Source organism: Eretmochelys imbricata, chromosome 7 (assembly GCF_965152235.1).
Source record: "Eretmochelys imbricata isolate rEreImb1 chromosome 7, rEreImb1.hap1, whole genome shotgun sequence".
Taxonomy (NCBI): domain Eukaryota; kingdom Metazoa; phylum Chordata; order Testudines; family Cheloniidae; genus Eretmochelys; species Eretmochelys imbricata.
In genome coordinates, this window is record NC_135578.1 from 45,953,025 (window position 1) to 45,973,871 (window position 20,847).

A 20,847-nucleotide genomic window follows, 5' to 3' on the forward strand; every position below is an offset into this window, starting at 1 on the left:
AATGATGGTAGAGCAAATGTGTTTTATTCTGTCTCATGCTCCATCAATAAAATTGTCAAGTGAGTTATGATTCCAGAATCTTTGTTAGTGATCACTAAAGCAAGAAAAAGCACTGCTTAGTGTTTTCCCTAACTTGGCTTATTATTATGCATCACAATTAAAAAGAGTGATCAGTTGGGTGAACAATAAACCATCTTTCTCTCCTCCCCGCCCCCCGACCCCAAGCCTTTGGCTTCCTGCTCCAAGCTTCTACTCTCCTAGAAGGTTTCATTCCTGCTGACAAAAACTTCTGCCCGCAGGTCTCTGAGATTAGGGCGCTTACCTCGGAGCCTCCCTATACGGTGTTTTACAAGGACAAGGTCCAGCTGTGACTGCATCCAGCTTTCCTGCCCAAGATAGCTTCACAGTTTCATACAAACCTGGACATATACTTACCTGTCTTCTTTCCAAAATCTCATAAGTCAGAAGAGGAGTGAAAATTATACTCTGTGGACGTCAGGATCGCACTAGCCTGTTACACTGAAAGGACCAAGCCATTCCGTAAGTCGACACAGTTGTTCATTGTAGTGGCAGACAGGATGAAAAGTCTTCCAGTGTCCGCCTAAGAGAATTTCATCATGGATTACCACCTGCATCCTTGTCTGCTATGATCTGGCTAAAGCGCTTCCACCGGCGACTGTAACCGCCACTTGACTAGGGCACAAGCCTCTCCAGCAACAGCCTTCCTGGCCTAAGTGCCGATTCAAGATATCTGCAGGGCCACTGGTTGTCTATCCACACGTTTACGTCTCATTACGCACTCACCCAGCAGGTCCATGACGATGCTGGTTTTGGTAGACCAGTGTTGCAAGCCGCATGACTGAACTCTAAGGATACTGCCTGTGAGTCACCTAGAATGGAATTGACATGAGCAAGCACTTGAAGAAAAACAGTTACCTACCTTTCGTAACTGTTGTTATTTGAGATGTATTGTTCATGTCCATTCCATTATCTGCCTTCCTACCCCTCTGTCGGAGTTGCTGGCAAAAAGGAACTGAGAGGTGTAGGGCCGGCAATGCCTATATACCGCCGCATGAGCGCAGCACTCCAGAGGGCACCACAGCCAACCCTACGGATACCGCTAAATCAAAAATCTCTGACGACTGTGCATGCGCACACATCTAGAATGGAATGGACGTGAGCAATACAGCTTGAAGAACAAAGTTCTTCTTCAAGTGCTTGCTCATGTCCATTCCATATTCGGTGTGTGTGCTTGCCACATGCACCAGTGCCAGAAGTTTTTCCCTCAGCAGTATCCATGGGGGACCGGCTCTTGTGCCCTCTGGAGTGGCACCCACATCGCATGGTATAAGGGGCGCCGCTGACGCCTCCCACCCTCAGTTCCTTCTTGTCGCCAGTGACGGTGCTGGAATATCTGCTTCTTTGGCTAGCGTTGTTTCGTTCTTTGTTCTTGCAAACTTTGAAATCCTGTAAAATAGTTATATATAGTTAGTTATCTTTAGTAGTAGTTCTCAAACTTTTCATTAGTCACAAATGGGACACAGACAGGGGTCAGGACGTGCCACAGTCCCCAGGCTTTAAGCCCTGCGATTGCTGCAAACAGCGTATGCCCATTATCAATCCACATATCAGCTGCCTAAGGTGCTTAGGTGAAGGGCACATAAGTGACAAGTGCTGTATCTGCAAGTCCTTCAAACCTAGGACGAAGAAGGAGCGCAATATCCATCTAAGAGCACTCCTAATGGAGTCGACACTCACTCCAGCACCAGAGCAGCGGTCTGACTCCACACCAAGCACCATGGCCTCCATGTGCAGTGCTCCCCAGGCGCTGTCCACAAGCTGGCACCGGTCTCCTTCCATGGCTTCAGTCAAGAAACTGAAAAAGACTGTGAGGGGAAGATCTCCTACCCCTGGCAAGGGAAAGGAAAGGGCAGGGGGCGAGCCAAGATCCGTGCCGGGCAACTCAACATCCCCCTTGGGAAGTCGGGCCCCAGCTCAAGTTGAGTGGTGCAGGCCATCCCATGCTTTGCCTGCAGCTCCAGATAGCAGTTCAGGCCCCAGCCAGCATCAGGTGCCATCGATACCTGAAGCCCTTCAAGCAGCTCAGGAGATCCTGATGCTCCCAGTGCCACCCTCACCAGCTCCCGTGGTACCCTGGTCTTGGGGAAAACCCAAGTTGGGATCTATGCATGTGTCCCTGCCTCAGCGGTACCATTCCCCATCGAGATGGACATCCCGCCAGTGTTTGCCCGCCTGCAGCCGCCATGCCTCAGCACTGGAGAGGCAGGCTCAGCAGAGCCTTCTGCAGTCCCCACACAGGGAACACCGGTCGAGGGACTCGAGGCGTACCTCTCCGGTAGATAGGCATAGACCCTCTGAGGCACAAGCCTCGCAGCAAGAACTCCGGGACCAGCCCCAACTATCTCCAAAGGCTCGTTACCAATCCCAGGACCAATCAAACACGAGATACCGCTGATCACCGGGCCATAATGGCCCATCTCCAAAAGGAAGGTCGCCCTACTCAGGACGATCCTCCCGGCAACTGGCCCGTAGTAGCTCACGGTCCTTTTCGGGTTGTCCACCGAGGCCCAGCAGTCTATGCAGGACCTACCCTTCGATGGCCGGACCCTATTTGCAGAGCAAACAAACAGCAAATTGCATGGCCTCAAGGACTCCCACAACACCATGAAAACCCTGGATCTCTACGTCCCAGCCCCGGTGCGTAAGCGGTTCAAACTGGAGCAGCTGCAGGGCCAGGGGAGCCAGCCTCAGCAGGACCAGCCCCATAAATGAGCCAAGGGCTACACGTGCTGCCCGAGCCACCTGCCTCCACCCTCTGCCCAGTCGGGCTCGACCCATAATAAGCAGGGGGCCAAACAGTCATTTTGAGGGTGCGTCCGAGGGCGACCTAACAGATTATTCCCCAGACCCATCTTTCCCAGTGTTCTCCAACCACCTTTCTCTCTTCCTACCTGCCTGGACAGCTATAACCTCTGATGGAAGGGTCCTCAGCATAGTGGAACAGGGTTATACCCTCCAGTTCCTTTCTACCCCCACCCCTTCCCACCCGCCTTCCCCATCCCTCTTCAGGGACCCCTCTCATGAGAGTCTCCTCACGCAGGAGGAAAAGGGGTTGCTACAACTGGGTGCGATGGAAGAAGTTCCTCTCGAGCACTAGAACAAGGGTTCTATCTCAGTACTTTTTAATCCCAAAGGCCAAGGGTGGTCTATGGCCCGTCTTGGACCTGCGAGACCTCAACAAGTACCTAAAGAAGCTAAAGTTCTGCGTGGTCTCTCTGGCTTCTACTATCCCCTCCCCGGATCCGGGAGACTGGTATGCCGCCCTCAACTTGAAGGATGTATACTTCCATATGGTGATCTTTCAAGGACACAGACGCTTCCTCCAGTTTATGGTGTGGCCCCACTACTTCCAATTTGCGGTCCTCCCGTTCAGCCTGGCTACAGCACTGAGGGTGTTCACCAAGTGCATGTCAGTGGTAGCAGCTTACCTCAGGCGCCGAGGTATCCAGATCTACCCAGACCTTGATGACTGGCTCGTCAAGGGCAGCTCCAGGTCTCGAGTGCAAAGGGATGTCACGGTGCTTCAAGCTATGTGTTACTCTCTGGGTCTAGAGGTAAACGACGGAAAGTTGATGTGCGTGCCAGTGCAGAGGATAGAATTAATTGGCGCGGTCCTCGACTCGACCTGTACAGGACGTTCCTGCCCCTGGAAAGGTTCCACACATTGACGAACCTCATCGCGGAAGTCTCCACATTCCCTCTGATTTGAGCCAGGGTCTGTCTGTGCCTGCGGGGCCATATGACAGCATGCACTTACGTGGTCCGACTCTGGCGGACCAGCTCGGCAGGGACTTCTCCTCTCACCACAAGTGGTCACTCCATCCAGAGGTAGCCTGAATGATCTTCCAAAGGTGGGGAACGCCCCAAGTGGACCTGTTCACTACCAGACAGAACAGGAAATGCCACTGGTTTTGTTCTTGGCAAGGTCTGAGCAAGGGCTCCCTCTCCTATGCCTTCCTCCTGTCGTGGTCAGGGAGCCTGACCCGCTGTGTTCCCTACGTATTCCCTCTGATTTCACTCATCAGCAGGGCCCTGGCAAAGATCAAGAGAGACAAGGCACGGGTCATCATGATCGCCCTGACGTGGCCTTGCCAGCACTGGTTCAGCATGCTCACAAGCCTGTCAGCAGCCCCTCCCTGGCCCCTGCCCAACCGACCGGACCTGCTGTCACAGGATCACGGTCGACTCCTGTACCCAAACCTCGGGTCCCTCCACCTCTTGGTATGGATGCTGTGTGGCTGAACCCGGAGGAGCAGACCTGTTTGGAAGGAGTCCAACAGGTCCTCCTGGAAAATAGGAAGCCCTCAACTAGACTGACTTACCTGGCCAAGTGGACGAGGTTTTCCCGCTGGGCATCCGAACGGGGCATCTCTCCCTCACATTTCTCCATACAGGCTGTCCTGGACTACCTTCTCCATTTGAGGAACCAGGGCCTGGCACACTCTTCCATTAGAGTGCATCTCGCGGCCATCTCCGCTTTTCACCTGCCGATCCAACGACCGTTGGTGTTTTCCCATAACATGATGGTCAGATTCCTGAGAGGGCTTGGGAGACTCTTCCTGCAAGTACGGGCTCCTGTCCAGCAGTGGGAACTTAACTTGGTCCTCTCTAGGCTCACTGGCCCATCCTTTGAGCTGCTGGGTTCCTGCTCCTTTTCCCACTTGTCATGGAAGGTCATGTGCCTGGTGGCGGTGATGTCAATGAGATGGGTCTTCGAAATTAAAGCCTTGACCTCAGAAACTCCATACGTGGTGTCAAGGTTCCTTCCCCACTCTGAACTCTAGGGTACAGATGTGGGGACCTGCATGAAAAACCCCCTTAGCTTATTTTTACGAGCTTAGGTTAAAACTTCCCCAAGGTACAAACTATTTTACCTTTTGTCCCTGAACTTTATTTCTGCCACCACCAAGCGTCTAACAAATATAACAGGGAAAGAGCCCACTTGGAAACGTCTTTCCCCCCAAAATCCCCGCAAGCCCTACACCCCCTTTCCTGGGGAAGACTTGATAAAAATCCTCACCAATTTGCACAGGTGAACACAGACCCAAACCAAGAATCTACATTCCATTCAGCACAACTTATTTTATCAGCCATTTAAACAAAACAGAATCTAACACACATTTAACTAGATTGCTTACTGACTTTTTACAGGAGTTCTGACCTGCATTCCTGCTCTGGTCCCGGCAAAAACAACACACAGACAGAGAGAACCCTTTGTTGCTCCCCCCCTCCAGCTTTGAAAGTATCTTGTCTCCTCATTGGTCATTTTGGTCAGGTGCCAGCGAGGTTGTCTTAGCTTCTTAACCCTTTACAGGTGAAAGGGTTTTTCCTCTGGCCAGGAGGGATTTAAAGGTGTTTAACCTTCCCTTTATATTTATGACACATGGTCTTCTACAAAGATAAAGTTCTTTGTGGCCCTACCCAGCCTTCCTGCCAAAGGTGGTCTCCACCTTCTATATGAACCAGGACATCTTCCTCCAGCGTTCTATCCCAAACCGCACAAAACCAGTGAAGAGAGGCATCTTCATGCCCTGAGGGCCTTGGTTTTCTACTTAGAACGTACCAAGCCTTTCAGTAAATTGACTCAACTCTTCATCGCTACAGCAGATAGGATGAAGGGTCACCATGTGTCCTCGCAGGGGATTTCCAATTGGATTACCTCATGCATAAGGACCTCTTATGACCTGGCAGGTGTTCTGCCGCCGCTGATTGTCAGAGCCCACTCAATGAGAGTGCAGGCGTTTTCGGCGGCCTTCCTGGCGCACATCCCTATCCAGGACATCTGTAGAATTGCAGCGTGGTCCTCTGTTCACACGTTTACCACCCATTATGCCGTCACTCAGCAAGCCAGGGACGATGCTGGGTTTGGCAGAGCTGTGTTGCAATCTACACGTCCGTGAACTTCTACCCATCTCCAGGGGTACTGCTTGGGAGTCACCTGATGTGGAACGGACATGAGGAAGCACTCAAAGAAGAAAAGAAAGTTACCTTTTCCGTAACTGGTGTTCTTCTAAATGTGTTGCTTATGTCCATTCCATGACCCGCCCTCCTTCCCCACTGTCGGAGTTTCCGGCAAGAAGGAACTGAGGGTTGGGGGAGCCGATGGTGCCCGTTATACTGCCCCATGCAGACACCACTCCTTAGGGGGCCAGAGCTGATCCCCTATGGATACTACTGAGGGAAAAACTTCCAGCACCAGTGCATGTGGTGAGCACACACACCTAATATGGAATGGACATGGGCAATACATCTCGAAGAACACCAGTTACAGAAAAGGTAACTGTCTTTTACGAAAGGTAGGTAACCGTTTTTTTTTTGGTTGCTGACAGGTAGGACAGGGTAAGATTCTACTTGATACATTCATTTATAGAAAGTTCAGATCTAGGTATTGATAAAAACAAAGAAAATGGATGACAAGAACTCCTGTAAGAAACAAAAAGCCTGTCTCCACAGGGAAGCCCATTTTACCCCTCTGCTCAGCAAGAGGATAATTGAGCTCTGTAGTCCATCTCTTCCACTGACCCATATGAGGCCAGTTGTTTCACTGAATCCGCTGAGCCATTATTTTGTAGATTTGAAAGGGGTCTGTTTTATTTCAGATGCTTTTTTATATCAGGGCAGAAATCATCCATCCGTAAAATCTGGCAACTTGCAGAACATAAGAAATTATCCATAAAATACAATCTCAGCCTTCTTAATGTTTTTGAAATTTACCTTCTCTGCAAACACAGTTAATTTCTAACCCATTATTTCTCCCTGATCCAGGTGGAAGCTGAATTGATTGATAAGCTGGACAGCTTGGTATCAGAAGGAAAAGGAGATGAGAACTACAGGGAGCTCTTCAGCCTACTGTAAGCAATGCCACTCTCCCTTCATCTTGCATGTTACAAGGTCACCTTTAGAAGGCTTGGTAAAATTTCAAAGTAATGATTCATTGTAAAATACCAGCAATGGAAGTGGCCTCCCTCAGAACACAGAGTAATGAACAGGGACTTCTGACAGGTTATCGTGACATTGGCCACAAATCAGAGAGAGGGCTATGAAAAAGCTTGCCATCCCTTTTACACTGACAAGAATATAAAAATATATTTTTGTATCTTTCATGCAATAAAATCTAGTATTGATGCTGCATAGGTTACAGTATAAAGTGTGCCAAGTGGTGTCCATGTTCCTATCACAGACACACTAGACAAGCCAGTGCTCAGCTTTGTGACATCAGTGTGTGAAGTCATAGTCTTCAGACTGTTCAGAGGGCCAGCTAAAAAATCAAGCAGTTCAAGTCTGTTTTGGGGCATTTAAAATTTCCCTCCATTTTCTCCCCTTGCTTACCTTGCTCTTGAAGGTCATACATTAATTGAAGGTTGGAAACTGCTCCCTCCAAAGCCTATCAGTGCACAGCATTTCCAGTCCCTTCCAACCCAAGAAACAATAATGATAGTCGGAGGCTAACCTGAAATCTCAAGATCTGTCCCTCCCACATGGTTAGTTCTCGGGTGCTGAGCTGTGTCCAAGTCTGATTTTCAAATGCCTCCCTTGGTGGATGCTGATCTTGGTTTGAAGGCATATATTGTGACCCACTCTGTAATCTCCACTGAGTTAAATCTTGAGTCTTTAATTGATCCAGTGGTCCCTCTGAGATCAGTAACAGAATACAGGGCAAATTTTCAAAAGAATCTCAATCCAGTCTCCATTTATGTGCATGCAGCTTGATGTATACAAACATCTACATGCATTTTTGGTGCACCGACACCTCTGCATGGAAATTATAGAATTTACTTGTGCACACCCATCATTTTGGGTATGCAGGTAAATCTATAACCTGTGCACCTTTATGTTAATACTCAGAAAGTATGCACTTGTATTTGAGTGCACACAAATGGCAACCACTTTTTGAAAGTTTGGCTCCATCAGTGTACATGCAAAAATAGCAAATACTTTTGAAAAGAAAATAATGGAAAATTTGTTTTTCTTTTTATTTACCTGGCAAGAACAATGTTCTGTATTTCCCTTGCGGCAGCTGATGATATCTCTGATAACAGTTGTGATGCAAGATGTTGAACTGGGATTGCTCATTAGAGACCAGAATTTAACAGTTTAACTGAGGGGATAAAATGTGTTACTGTGGGTTTAGGCTCCTTCCCAGTCATAGCTTTCCATTGCTATAAGCAGCTACCATTAGCAGCTTGGGAACCAATTTTTGTTACGTGCAGTGTTCTCTTTCCTATGTTTGAAGCAGCATTGTGATGGGAAATTTTACCTTTTGCTGCCAATTCCATCTTTTCTTGTCTTTGCTTCATGCTGCATGGAGTAGAACCCAGCTCTTTGGGCCCTACCCCAGGTAAGACTGTAATTCTGTCAGTCTTCTGCATGAGAGAGAAACAAAGTTGCCCCTGGCTCTCTCCAGGATCTATACCGTTTCCAGGAAAGCCTCATATGCTGCCTCTTCATTTCCAAACAGCCTGCTGGAGAAGATTGAACAAGAGACGTGGCGGGAGACTGGCGTCTCTTTTGTTACATCAGTTACTCGCCTCATGGAGCGTCTCCTTGACTACAGGTACCTGGTTACAACAGTAAAGTGTTCTGAGTATAAGTATTCTAGCATTCTGCAAGAAGGGTGTACAGAATTAGTAATGCACCAAATTATTTTTGTGTAGAGAACTGTTTTGTATTGGTTTTGAAGCAATCAGTTAATTCAGAGCTGTGGAGTAATGTGAGAGCAACCATTACACAGAACTGTTGGTTTCTGAATTAAGATAGTGGAGGCACACGTTCTCATTTACTTCTTGTTCATTCTTGATAAATTGTCAGAATGAAGAAACTGGTGTTTAGTTTACTTGATGATGAGGCTAAAGGATTATAGAACTGTTAGAAGTTATTAATGTGGCTCTCTTCTTAGAATATTTGGCCCTGATTCATCAAAGTCTAACGCAATGCCGTCTAACTCAGCTAAGGGAGACTTTCTTAAAAGCAGGACCCTATGTATTCCATGACTCAGTGACCATGGAGTTTGCAGCAGATCGTATTCATGAATCTCAACTTTCATTTATTTAAAAAAAAAATTCTAACCTTAAAGGTTGTAAAGAAAATCTTGAAAGTGTGAACAGAACATAAACAGATGTAATGAAACAGTAGTGAACTGTCCCATTCATCTCAGTGGACTGTTATCTCTGGAACTTAAAGACAACAGTTTAATAATTAGCTGTTTTGCTGCTGATCATTGTAACAGAAACATTTGGCTAATGTGGTTTATTCAACAATCTCAAATAATTTCCCGTGCTCATGTGCCAGAAGCCCCAGTTGTCCCCACCCACATGACAAAACCTCCAGTTCTTCTTCGAGTGATTGCTCATATCAATTCCAATTAGGTGCACATGCACAGTTGTTGGAAAGTTTTTTCCCCTGGCAGTGCCCATTGGGTCGGCTGTAGAGCCCCCTGGAGTGGCGCCTTCATGGAGCTCAATATATGACCCTGCCAACCTGGCGCCTCCTCAGTTCCTTCTTAGTGACAGTGACGGTCTTTGGAACTTGCTCAGCATGTTCTACCACATTTCCCTAGCTTTGTTTGTGTTCTCTGTACTTATTAGTTAGTTCTTAGTTGGTAGTTAGTAGTTAGCACTTGGGCTGGGGGGTTTACTCTCTATCCCGACCGCTTTTCCTTGGGAGGGCTTACATGCCCAAGTCCGAGGGGTTCAAGCCCTGCAAGTCCTGCAGCAAGCCCAGACCAACGAGTAACCCCACGATGCTTGTCTAAAGCCGACAGGTGCAGGATTTGTAAGGGGTTTCGCCCCAGAACCAAAAAGGAGTGAGATTTTTGCCTCAAGCAGCTCCTTGTGGAGGCAGCACTTAGACCACAGCCTCCACCAGTGCGGCAATACCTGGCGCCAAGTTCATCAGTGTGTAGCACCCTGGCGACAGTGGTTGAAGCGGCACTGCAGAAGGACGCTGTCAGACACCCAAGGCTAAGCCTTCGGTACCGCATCGAGTGGCACCGTCTCGAGGCAAACTGGCGATGCTCCGTCGCTCGGCATCGCTGATAGAATTGCAGCACTGCTCAGAGTCCTGGTGCCGCTCACAATCACAGCACCGCTCAGACTCGCGGCACCGGTCCACCGGCCAGCACTCCCGTTTGCAAAGATGATCCATGCATCAATCCGCGTTACGCAGCAGGTCCCACTCCCAGCACCAGTCCCAGTGCCACTCAGCAACCCCACACAGCTCCAGATCGTGACACTGCTCTCCAACCTCGCAGCACTGCTCTCCAGCCTTGCAGTACCACTCTCCGGCATTGCAACACCGCTCCCCAGTGTAGCGCTGCTTGCAGGATCAGCTCTGCTCAGCACTGCCCTGGCCACTGCGGTCCCGATCCCAGTCTTCTACTCGGAGACGGGATCTAGATACTAAGAGCAGGGTCGGCACCGGTTGGGTCATGGATGCTGTGAGGTGGGGGCAAGGCCAGGGCCTACTCAGTGGCAAGGACCAGCACAGTGGCCATTTTGGATGCCGTGGGTGAACCACCAAGCGCAGGGCACCCAATCTAAAGGATCCCGATTGGCCACCTCTGAACCACAGGTGCCGGAGGCTTCTGTCAGTGGCCCCACCCCTAGCAGTGCAGAGGAGGTGCAGTGCCCGCAACCCCCACCCCCACCCTCCGTCCCGCCCACAGAACCCATTCCAGTTCCTGAGCAGGACCCTGGTCTACCTGGTCCAGCCAGCGAGACAGGACAGGAGGTCTCTGACGAGCAGGAGGACCCTGTTCCCTGATTAGCCTCTTCGTCCTCCTCCCCAGATGAGGCCGTTGCAAGCACTTCTGTCTCTGGACCGCCCCCCATAGATAGCTGTGCCCACCATGACCTCTTTCGCAAGATGGCGTGCAACATGGGTCTGCAGGGCGAGGAGGTGGTGGAGTCGGAGGACCTAATGGTCGACATTGGGAGGAGAGGTAGATACGCTGGAGGGCAGGGATAGGATACAGAGGATTAGAGGATTGGGCCAAAAGAAATCTGATGAGGTTCAACAAGGACAAGTGCAGAGTCCTGCACTTAGGATGGAAGAATCCCATGCACTGCTACAGACTAGGGACCGAATGGCTCTGCAGCAGTTCTGCAGAAAAGGACCTAGGGGTTACAGTGGACAAGAAGCTGGATATGAGTCAACAGTGTGCCATTATTGCCAAGAAGGCCAATGGCATTTTGGGATGCATAAGTAGGGACATTACCAGCGGATCGAGGGACGTGATCATTCCCCTCTATTTGACATTGGTGAGGCCTCATCTGGAGTACTGTGTCCACTTTTGGGCCCCACACTACAAGAAAGATGTGGAAAAAGGGGAAAACGTCCAGCAGAGGGCAACAAAAATGATTAGGGGTCTGGAACACATAACTTATGAGGAGCGGCTGAGGGCACTGGGATTGTTTAGTCAGCGGAAGAGAAGAATGAGGGGGGGATTTGATAGCTGCTTTCATCTACCTGAAAGGGGGTTCCAAAGAGGATGGCTCTAGACTGTTCTCAGTGGTGGCAGATGACAGAACGAGGAGTAATGGTCTCAAGTTGCAGTGGGGGAGGTTTAGGTTGGATATTAGGAAAAACATTTTCACTAGGAGGGTGGTGAAACACTGGAATGCGTTACCTAGGGAGGTGGTGGAATCTCTTTCCTTAGAAGTTTTTAAGGTCAGGCTTGACAAAGCCCTGGCTGGGATGATTTAGTTGGGGACTGGTCCTGCTTTGAGCAGGGGGTTGGACTAGATGACCTCCTGAGGTCCCTTTAGATGACTGTGCACGTAGCGCACACACACCTAATTGGGATGGACGTGAGCAACACATCTCAAAGAACAGTTATGAGAGGTGAGTAACCGTTTTTTTCTCCCCTGACAACTTTTGCAGTGCAGTTACTCATCAAAACAAAATTCTGAAAATGTAAAATATGGGGACATCTATTTTAATTGAATTTACTGTTAAAACAGCACAGGATCTACTATATTGATTGTAGTATTAATTTTCTTACTCAATTCAGTTACAATCCTCAATTTTTTAATTTAAATTAATCTGGTAGCAAAATGTCAAGTGTGTTGCACCAACATGCTTTTCACTTCTACAATAGGTCTTTAGTTCAAGTGACTATAGTCCATAATCATCTGATGCCTGTTCAGGGTTCCCTTTAAAATTAGGAAGTAATCCCAGTCCCTTTCCTAGTGCATGGGAGCCAATAAACAACACCATCTCAGCAGAGGACAAAGTCTGAATAACTCTGAAGATTGAACTCCTCTCTTTACAGCTGGTTCTTCCAAATCAGGGCTGTGGCACATTGTTGGCACACTTTGAAGAACCTGGCACTGCCACTGCTCATACTGCACCTTGTGTGTGCATAAATGGAAGGTCTCAGTCTCTAAGGCACTCAGTCCAGAACCTTTTAATGGCACTAAATTAACTTTACACATAAAGCTCATTTGAAGACTAACTTTCTTAAATAACTTCTTTAGATCTACACTGTATGGAGTCTCTTTTGAGGGGTGCTTTAAAAATAAACTTTAGCCTTCACTATTGTTTTGGCATTCTAGAACAGCTTCATCTTTAGTTAAGGAACACACTCTTGCAGTCTAAATGTCTCAACAGTGTTTCTCTTTTCAGGGACTGCATGAAAGGAGATGAAACAGAAAACAAGAAGATTGGCTGCACTGTTAACCTGATGGTAAGAACACTTTCTTTTTTATTTTATTGACCTGTACATCATGATCCTGTGCACAGTATTTTAATCTGGAATGGAAAGGTTTAGGTATGATGATCTGCAGAGGGTTAATTGTCTCAGCATCCTGCAGCTGAAAATTTAGGGCTTTTTCCATTTTGAATTTACAGTAGTGTGTAGTAAAATGGTTCCATTGAGACAGGAGGCAAGAGAGCACAGCAGATGAGCAAGTGTGACTCTTAGCAAAGAGAAAAGGAGTACTTGTGGCACCTTAGAGACTAACCAATTTATTTGAGCATAAGCTTTCGTGAGCTCACGAAAGCTTATGCTCAAATAAATTGGTTAGTCTCTAAGGTGCCACAAGTACTCCTTTTCTTTTTGCAAATACAGACTAACACGGCTGTTACTCTGAAACCTCTCTTAGCAAAGAATATTTCTACAGGCATTTTATCCTTTTCCATTCCTCCTCTTTAATCTCATCCTGTACAAACACCCCCCACTCACATCTCCTTTTCTGTAGATTCTAGAGATGGCAGTAGTATTTTTAGAGTGCAGAGGGAATGAATCACCAGTACATATTTGTGGGCATTCACTCTCTTGTACCTTGCTCTCTCATACTGATATTTGTATGGATACAATGGGCCTGATTCTTTTCTCCTTTGCACTCATGTTAAATCCAGCATAACTTCATTGAAGTTAGTGGAGTTACTCCTCATTTACACCCGTTTAAATTAATCCAGTATTGGGCCCAATCTTTCATTTTATTAATGCACTTTCTTCGTATTATATGCAGCTTCTATTAGCTGCCTGGAAGTAGGGGGTTATTTTACACTGACAGAGTATCTCAAGATTGTTTCTGAATATTAATTTTCAACTCTTTTTCAGAACTTTTATAAATCTGAAATTAACAAGGAAGAGATGTATATCCGCTACATCCACAAGCTGTGTGACATGCACTTACAGGCTGAGAACTACACTGGTTAGTAATGAGGAGGCTTTCTTCAGGGTCTGCTGTTAGAATCCAGGCCAGAAGTATTGAGTCTCCCAGCATTCTCCTTGAATATTGATCAAATACTTTTCTAGAAATTTTTGTGAAGATCAAGCTACTGCAGTTAGAAGAGTTAGAAGCCCTGTTTTTTCATATTACTAATCAACTTGCTTTGATGCCATTTAAGAAACAGACCAGTTTGTAAATTAAGAAACCAGGTGAAGAGGTTGATTTTTGAAACAATACTTCAAGGAAGAAGAGTGTTGAAGGGACCTTGTGGATGGTAGCCCTTTGCTAATATTCGGTATTGGCAGAATCCACGTTAGTCATGTATCCTATTCAGGAAGTGTTTATAAGAGAGGGAGAAAACCTATAGAAAAATGAATCATAAAAGCATTAGCAGTCTATGTTGCTATGTTTATATCTCAGTTGAAAGATGAGAATCTATTTTTAAATTCTATACATCTGCACAACTTTGGGGAACTTGGAGAAAGTCAGAAAGATGACTTTGAAGGGGAAAGTACAAACATTAGTAAGGTGCTTTTTCCACTTCGGAGATCGTTCATCAAAAAGCCAGGAAAGTGTAACAGTTAGACAGCAGTTGTGAAAACCCATCATGTTAGCTCCCTGGCCAGATGACAGGAATGGAGTCCAACACATTTTCCACTGAATGCCCAGGACATGTCATCTTTGTAATGCTGCAGCATGAAGTTGTTGATCCACTGACCAAGTAGCTTCCATCTCTCAGATGTTTCAGAAGGGGATCTTGGTTTTCAAGCACTTTGTTCCCCACTGGGTTATTCTGTAGGTGAATTTCAGATCATGATTCGCTTGACAAATCCAAATGCAAATCAAACCCATTAATTGTATTTATTTGTAGTAATTTACTCAGTCTTCATTGATTGCTGTTCTAACAGAGGCTGCATTTACATTGTTTCTGTACTGTGAGCTACTTCAGTGGGAGGACAGACCTCTGCGAGAGTTCCTGCACTACCCATCACAGACAGAGTGGCAACGTAAGGAGGGGCTATGCCGGAAGATTATCCACTACTTCAACAAAGGGAAGGTATGCCAACTACTGCTCTCCTCCCACATCTTTCCTCCATTTCCCTGACTTGCTTTTTTCCCTCTCAACCCATCTTTTCAATTAAGTAGTATATTAAAAAATCTTATGCTAAGTGGACTTTCAGCATTGTAGACTAAACAGCAGGTAGCTAGAGAGTAGCTGAGAAAATGAGTGGGGATAAACATAAAACTCAGGACTAGATGAGTTAGACCCAGAAAAACGAATCCAGCAACTTCCTGCATCTTCTATCCAAATTCTGAATCAGCTGGACTCATAAAGAACTGTGTGAGTTTCGGTTGCTTCATTTCTAAAAAGTCTCTCTTTGTAGAAAGCTCTGAAAATTTCCATTTATATGTATTGTGATTCATGTTAAGATTTGGTTGTTTTCTGACCTGCAGGGTTAAATATGAATGGTCAGCGGAATTTAAGTGGCACTGAAAAATAAAGACTAATCCTCCTCACCTCAGCTGTTTTACTCACAGGTTTGGGGTTCCAATTGGACTCCATTATCCATTCACTGACTCGGAACAAAATGCAGCAACTTGCAAATGTCACTTATTTGACTTATCTTTCCCACAGTAAATAAACAAATTTTAAAACTACTGTAGTGATCTATGTAATGAGCTATGATCCCTTATGTTATGATACTTCAGGATGGTTTCATTAGGTTAGATTTAGAAGGTATTTATACAATTTTGTAAAAATTAAAGACCAGATTATCCCCTTGTCTACATTATCTCCATTCTCTAAAAACTCCTCCATAGGGCAAGACTAGTAGAATTCCCTGAGTTTTAAGGATTTTTTGTTGCTGGGGTTTTTTTTTCACCCAGGAGGGCAGTGGCTGCAGCATAAAGCACAAACACCACTGCACCATACAGAGAATGGGATTAATATTTAATTAATCCCACATTGGCCACAGTCAATAAAGGAGCTGTTGGTTGATTTAGTTGGGGTTGGTCCTGCTTTGAGCAGGGGGTTGGACTAGGTGACCTCCTGAGGTCTCTTCCAACCCTGATATTCTATGATTCTATGTTCTTTGGCAAAGACACGTACTGCATGCAGCTATAATGGAAAAAATCTATCCTCAATTTACCGGGGGAAGGGAGTGGCGTATTTACAAGGAATTTGTTACATTAACAAAGAAATACTTTGTTCTCAGGGTAGTGTTCTTGTGTAGTAAAACTGGCTATCACCCCCTCTATAAAGCTTCAGATATTCTCAGTATTTAGCCAACTACATTCCACAGATTTATCAACTTCAGCTAGTATCTCAGGACTACCTGATTAGGCAAAGAGTACAGAGAGCATATATATAAAATAGTGTATTCTTTAACTATTAAAGGTTCGTAAGGTCTTGTTTGACACATTATCAATCGTATGAGACAATATAACAAAAGTACTACTGGTTCTTGTACTATTAGGCTTCTAGTGTTCTTCCAGATGGACATTTATGGGGTTGTCTCCTGTATGATTGCTTCCTTTTACCTTAGACAGTAACTGAATCACTGAATTAGCCTCCCAAAACAAGTATTTTTTTCTTGAGTATGTAGCTTAGTTTTGCTAGAAACAGGAGTAAAACTGAAATGCCTTGAGCAGCAAAATCCTTTTGACACATTACATTTGACACAGTACATTTTTCCATTGCTGTGTAGCAGGGCTCAGGTCAGGGAACAGCAGAATTTTGCAGCTATCAATTTCTGTTAGCTCTTTTTTTCTGGGCTGCAAGAAGAAGCCTTTTTCTGTCTCTACAACCAGTGGCTGCTATTGTGCTGCTTACTGTAATTTGTTCTGTCTGTCCTTTATAAGGGTTTCCTTAGCAATATTCTTGGGGTGAGATTATCACCCTGTTCTAGCCTCTTAACACTGTGTAAAAGGTCTGCAGTAGCATAAAGGGGATCTAAAACCCCTGAATACAGCTGGGGGAGAATTCCTCCAGCACAGAAATTGAGGAAGACAAGAACTGTGGCCTGTTTTCTGAGAACCCCCTTGCAACCATTGACAAGAAGGGCATGCCAGGGCTGGGCTGAGGACAGGAGGGGTGTTTCAGGGCAGGGCCATAGCACTAAGTGATTGTGGGTGGTGCTGCTGCCCATAAGCAGCCAAGGACAGGCTGCCATAATTTAGACAGCCCCTACATGACTGTCTAAGTTATGTCAGGAGCCACTTCAGCCGATGGAGCTGCCCAGAATTGGAAAGGCATGAAGGTGGCTTAAAGCCACATTAACACCCACCCAGGCTGCAGAAAAGATGTTTTTTGTTCCATCACTTCCTCTCTGTCCTTAATGGGTTTGTATCTCAAGAAGCCAGTAGTGCTAAGATTTTAGGCACTGGCTTGATTTTCTTTGTCTAATCTGTAATTTGTGCAAAAACCTTGTTTTAACAGATTTTTTTAAATCTCAAGGATCTCAGTCACCATTTTATCTTATTAAATGCCTTGTGTATCATTTTCACATTTGAGGATTTCAACTTGCTCTCAGTAAATGAGAATTCTAGTGATTCCGCCTTATTTCTCAGTATTGAAATACTTCATCTAGGCTTGACTGCATCTTATCTGCATTCTTTGACAATGATTCTAGTAGCTTCCAGGTTGTAACCTCTCCAGTTGCAGCAGAGCTTGAGGAAGAAGAAGTGAATTCAGTAAAGTCACCAGCTTCTTGCTGGCAGACATTTTTTTGTCCTTTTCTCTGTATTTTTTGTTCTTCCCTGAGGAAGAACAACATACAGTTAATTGGTATGTTGTTAGCCAGGGTCAGAAATGTAACCTTTATGCTGGAAATCAAGATTTAAGAGATTTTATTCGCTGTTCTCAGACCCAAATATTCATTGACAGCACTTTAGAAGCTACTGAGACTTTGTTAGTTTAAAGACAGTGAATGGAACAGACTAAATTTGATTCATTCTCTTGGTTGATAGAGATTAGAATTCAGCAGCATTTTGCATCAAGTCCACTGCTAGCCCCCATCATCAGTGATATGTAGTAGCCTAATGAAGCCCATCCTATTTGTGACATCTCAGTGTACATTCTTCTCCCTGACTGTTTTGAGCAGGGGTGCACAAAGCCAGATTTTCAAAAGAGCGCATGTTCAAATGCCCAGTACCCACAACTGGAGCTCAGCTGACATTTGTGCACGAAAATAAGTAGCCAAGTTTCCAAAAGAGCTCAGCATATTGAGTTCTGAGGTCTTCTGAAAATCTTCCCCCAATTGTGCATGCTGAGCACTTTTGAAAATCTGCCACATAAATCCACTACAGCTCATGTAAATAAATGTTGCAATTGTGAATTTTGAGATTTTCTTTATCAGTGCCTCTTGAGCGTGTTTGGTGTCAATCAGTGGAGAACTGCTGGCACTGTAGAGCAAGGTTGTAATAAGAGGGTAGATGAGAGATGCTCAGCAAGTGAAGGAGTCTGTAGAAGGTGAAAACGGATCAGGCACAAGGTGAGTGGAGGATCAGGGACAGATGAATAAGTCATGGTGAGAGGGGAAAAGAGAGGACAGAAACTTGCACAGGGCTTACAGCTAGAACTCAGATCTATGTATTATATAAAATTACAGATGGGTCTCATTTAAGTCATAGATTTTAATCAAGGGGATCTAATGTTTCAAGGGTCACTTCCATGTGTGACGGAATCTTTGATTGGAATTACAGCACCACACTTCAGTTGTCTGTTTATTCTCTCTCTATCCTTTTCAAATCTACACTCTCCTTCTCCCTTTCTTTATTCTGTAAAAGATGGAAACAGTAGTCATATCCTGGAGTTTTCCTCCCTTGTATCTCAATTTGTAGCTACAAAATGTTCACCCAGTACAGTAGAATATATTCGTGTTGAAATCTAACCAAAAGAGAGAGCTTGATTTAGGATGACAGGTGTAATATCAAAGTACATTTGACAGAGCTGGTAGAAATAATGAAAACAGAGATACAATTATAATAGCATTCAGATCACAGGAAAAAAGGGAACATGGAAGCAGGAGGGGAAGACATCTATAGGGTCAGGTCAAAAGAATAGCTTCCATTTTTTCACTGTCCTCTATCTAAAAGTAGGTTTCAGAGTAACAGCCGTGTTAGTCTGTATTCGCAAAAAGAAAAGGAGTACTTGTGGCACGTTAGAGACTAACCAATTTATTTGAGCATGAGCTTTCGTGAGCTACAGCTCACTTCATCAGATGCATACCGTGGAAACTGCAGAAGACATTATATACACACAGAGACCATGAAACAATACCTCCTCCCACCCCACTGTCCTGCTGGTAATAGCTTATCTAAAGTGATCATCAAGTTGGGCCATTTCCAGCACAAATCCAGGTTTTCTCACCCTCCGCCTAAAAGTAGACATTAGACATTCATATAAGCTTCAATCGTAACATCCCAGTTGTATCTCTGCATCTCTGGAGTCAGAAAATGACTCTGACTCCTTTCCAACTACTTTAGAATTCATTTTTCTGTTCTGTTCTTTTAGATAAATCCAGAATATCTGAGGAGGCAAAGGGTCCATACATTGAAGTTTAAAAATGTTTGTGTGATGAATAAAAAATAAATGCCATTTGGATTGCAAATATAAACCCTTAACCACGTAATGTTTGAAAAAGAAATTTTTGGCCTATAAGAATGTATCAGTTCTTTTGAATTGGAAACCCACAGCAAAGATGCTATTAATATGAGATCATAAAGCCTGAGTGATATGCTGAGCACCCAAGCAACTGGTTTCCTGTTATGTTATTGACTATCTAAATATAACTCATGTCCTCAGTGCAAAAGATTTTCATCATTTAAAGCTATAGATATTACCAGAACAACAAAAAAAGACCCTGAAAAAGCTGATGCAAAGAATCTTGTATTAGTTTTTGCCATTCACAGAAGCTGGAGAAATTTAGGATGGTTATTTTTGTTTTTTTAATTCTTGGATTTGTGCTGTCTTTTCTAAATGTTCCTGAGGTCTCACTTACCATGTTTTGAGCTTCTTCAAATAAAAGATATAGCATCTCTCAGTTTTGTGACAACTAATGTTTTGTTTCTGTTGTTTACATGACAATGATTTGTAAACCTGTTAAAACTTCCTAAATAAAAGGATATAATGAATGTATCATCTATTTGAGAACTGAAAAGAAACTAAATATAAGTGCCTATAGTGCTCCCTTACTATAAACCTGTTTGGAGAATCGTCATGTTGTATTATAAAGAGGTCTTCCGTGGTATTGAGGGTGAGAGACCAGAAATGGTAGAGGAGACATTTAGGAGGGCCTTATAAAGAGAGGTATGATATACTGTATCAAGTGGTGTGGAGGTTCATTTTTTAAATAAAGGTGCATATAACAAGAAAAATGTTATCCAAATGCATTACTACTGGTATTTTAGGAAATGTCTGCTCTGCAATAAAACACCTGTGGCTGACCCATGTCAGCAGACTTGAGCCCAAGGGGCTCAGGCTGAAGGGCTATAAAATTGCAGTGTACATATCTGGTCTCGGGCTGGAGCCCAGGCTCTGAGACCCTTCCCCCTTGCAGGGTCACAGAGCCTGGGCTCCAACTCAGACCCGAATATTAATACTGCAATTTTATATCCCCGCACCACAAGCCCAAGTCACCTGACAGTGGCTAGCTGCAGGTGTTTTATTGCAGTGTAGACATAGTCTTAGTTACTATTAAAAAAATGGTAGGGTCAGATTCTGACTGCCATATTTACATTAATGTTGCTCTCAATGTAGTATTCTCCTATGTGCAACAATTGAAGTATCTAACTATCTGTAGTTGTTAGTCCAGCAATGAGAAGCAATCCCTGCCCAAAGAGCTTATAATCTAAATAGGCAAGATAGACAAGGGCTGAGAGACATCAACTTATGAAGCCCTCATCATCGTAGTATCAGAGCATCTCCCAAAGTTTAAAAGAAATAACAAAAAATCTTTCTCTCTTTTTTTTCCTGCCTGTGGGAGTAAAAATTTGAATAGTCACCAGAATTTCATTGTGAGGCAGTGGATATACTGTATGAAAAACTCAATGAGGGAAGGCTAAGGTGAAGAAATGAGTTTTGCATTTA

The 20,847-nt window shown here is 44.9% G+C and overlaps 1 protein-coding gene across 1 annotated transcript in view; it reads left to right on the top strand.

Annotated features, from left to right (window-relative positions):
* DOCK3 (dedicator of cytokinesis 3) overlaps positions 1-20,847 on the top strand; it is a 608,598-nt gene that overhangs the window by 535,294 nt on the left and 52,457 nt on the right. The window contains exons 34-39 of the mRNA XM_077821606.1: positions 6,847-6,932; positions 8,393-8,419; positions 8,540-8,635; positions 12,706-12,766; positions 13,646-13,739; positions 14,666-14,814. Of these exons, the coding sequence (XP_077677732.1) occupies positions 6,847-6,932; positions 8,393-8,419; positions 8,540-8,635; positions 12,706-12,766; positions 13,646-13,739; positions 14,666-14,814 (513 nt within the window). The remainder of the gene's footprint in view (positions 1-6,846; positions 6,933-8,392; positions 8,420-8,539; positions 8,636-12,705; positions 12,767-13,645; positions 13,740-14,665; positions 14,815-20,847) is intronic.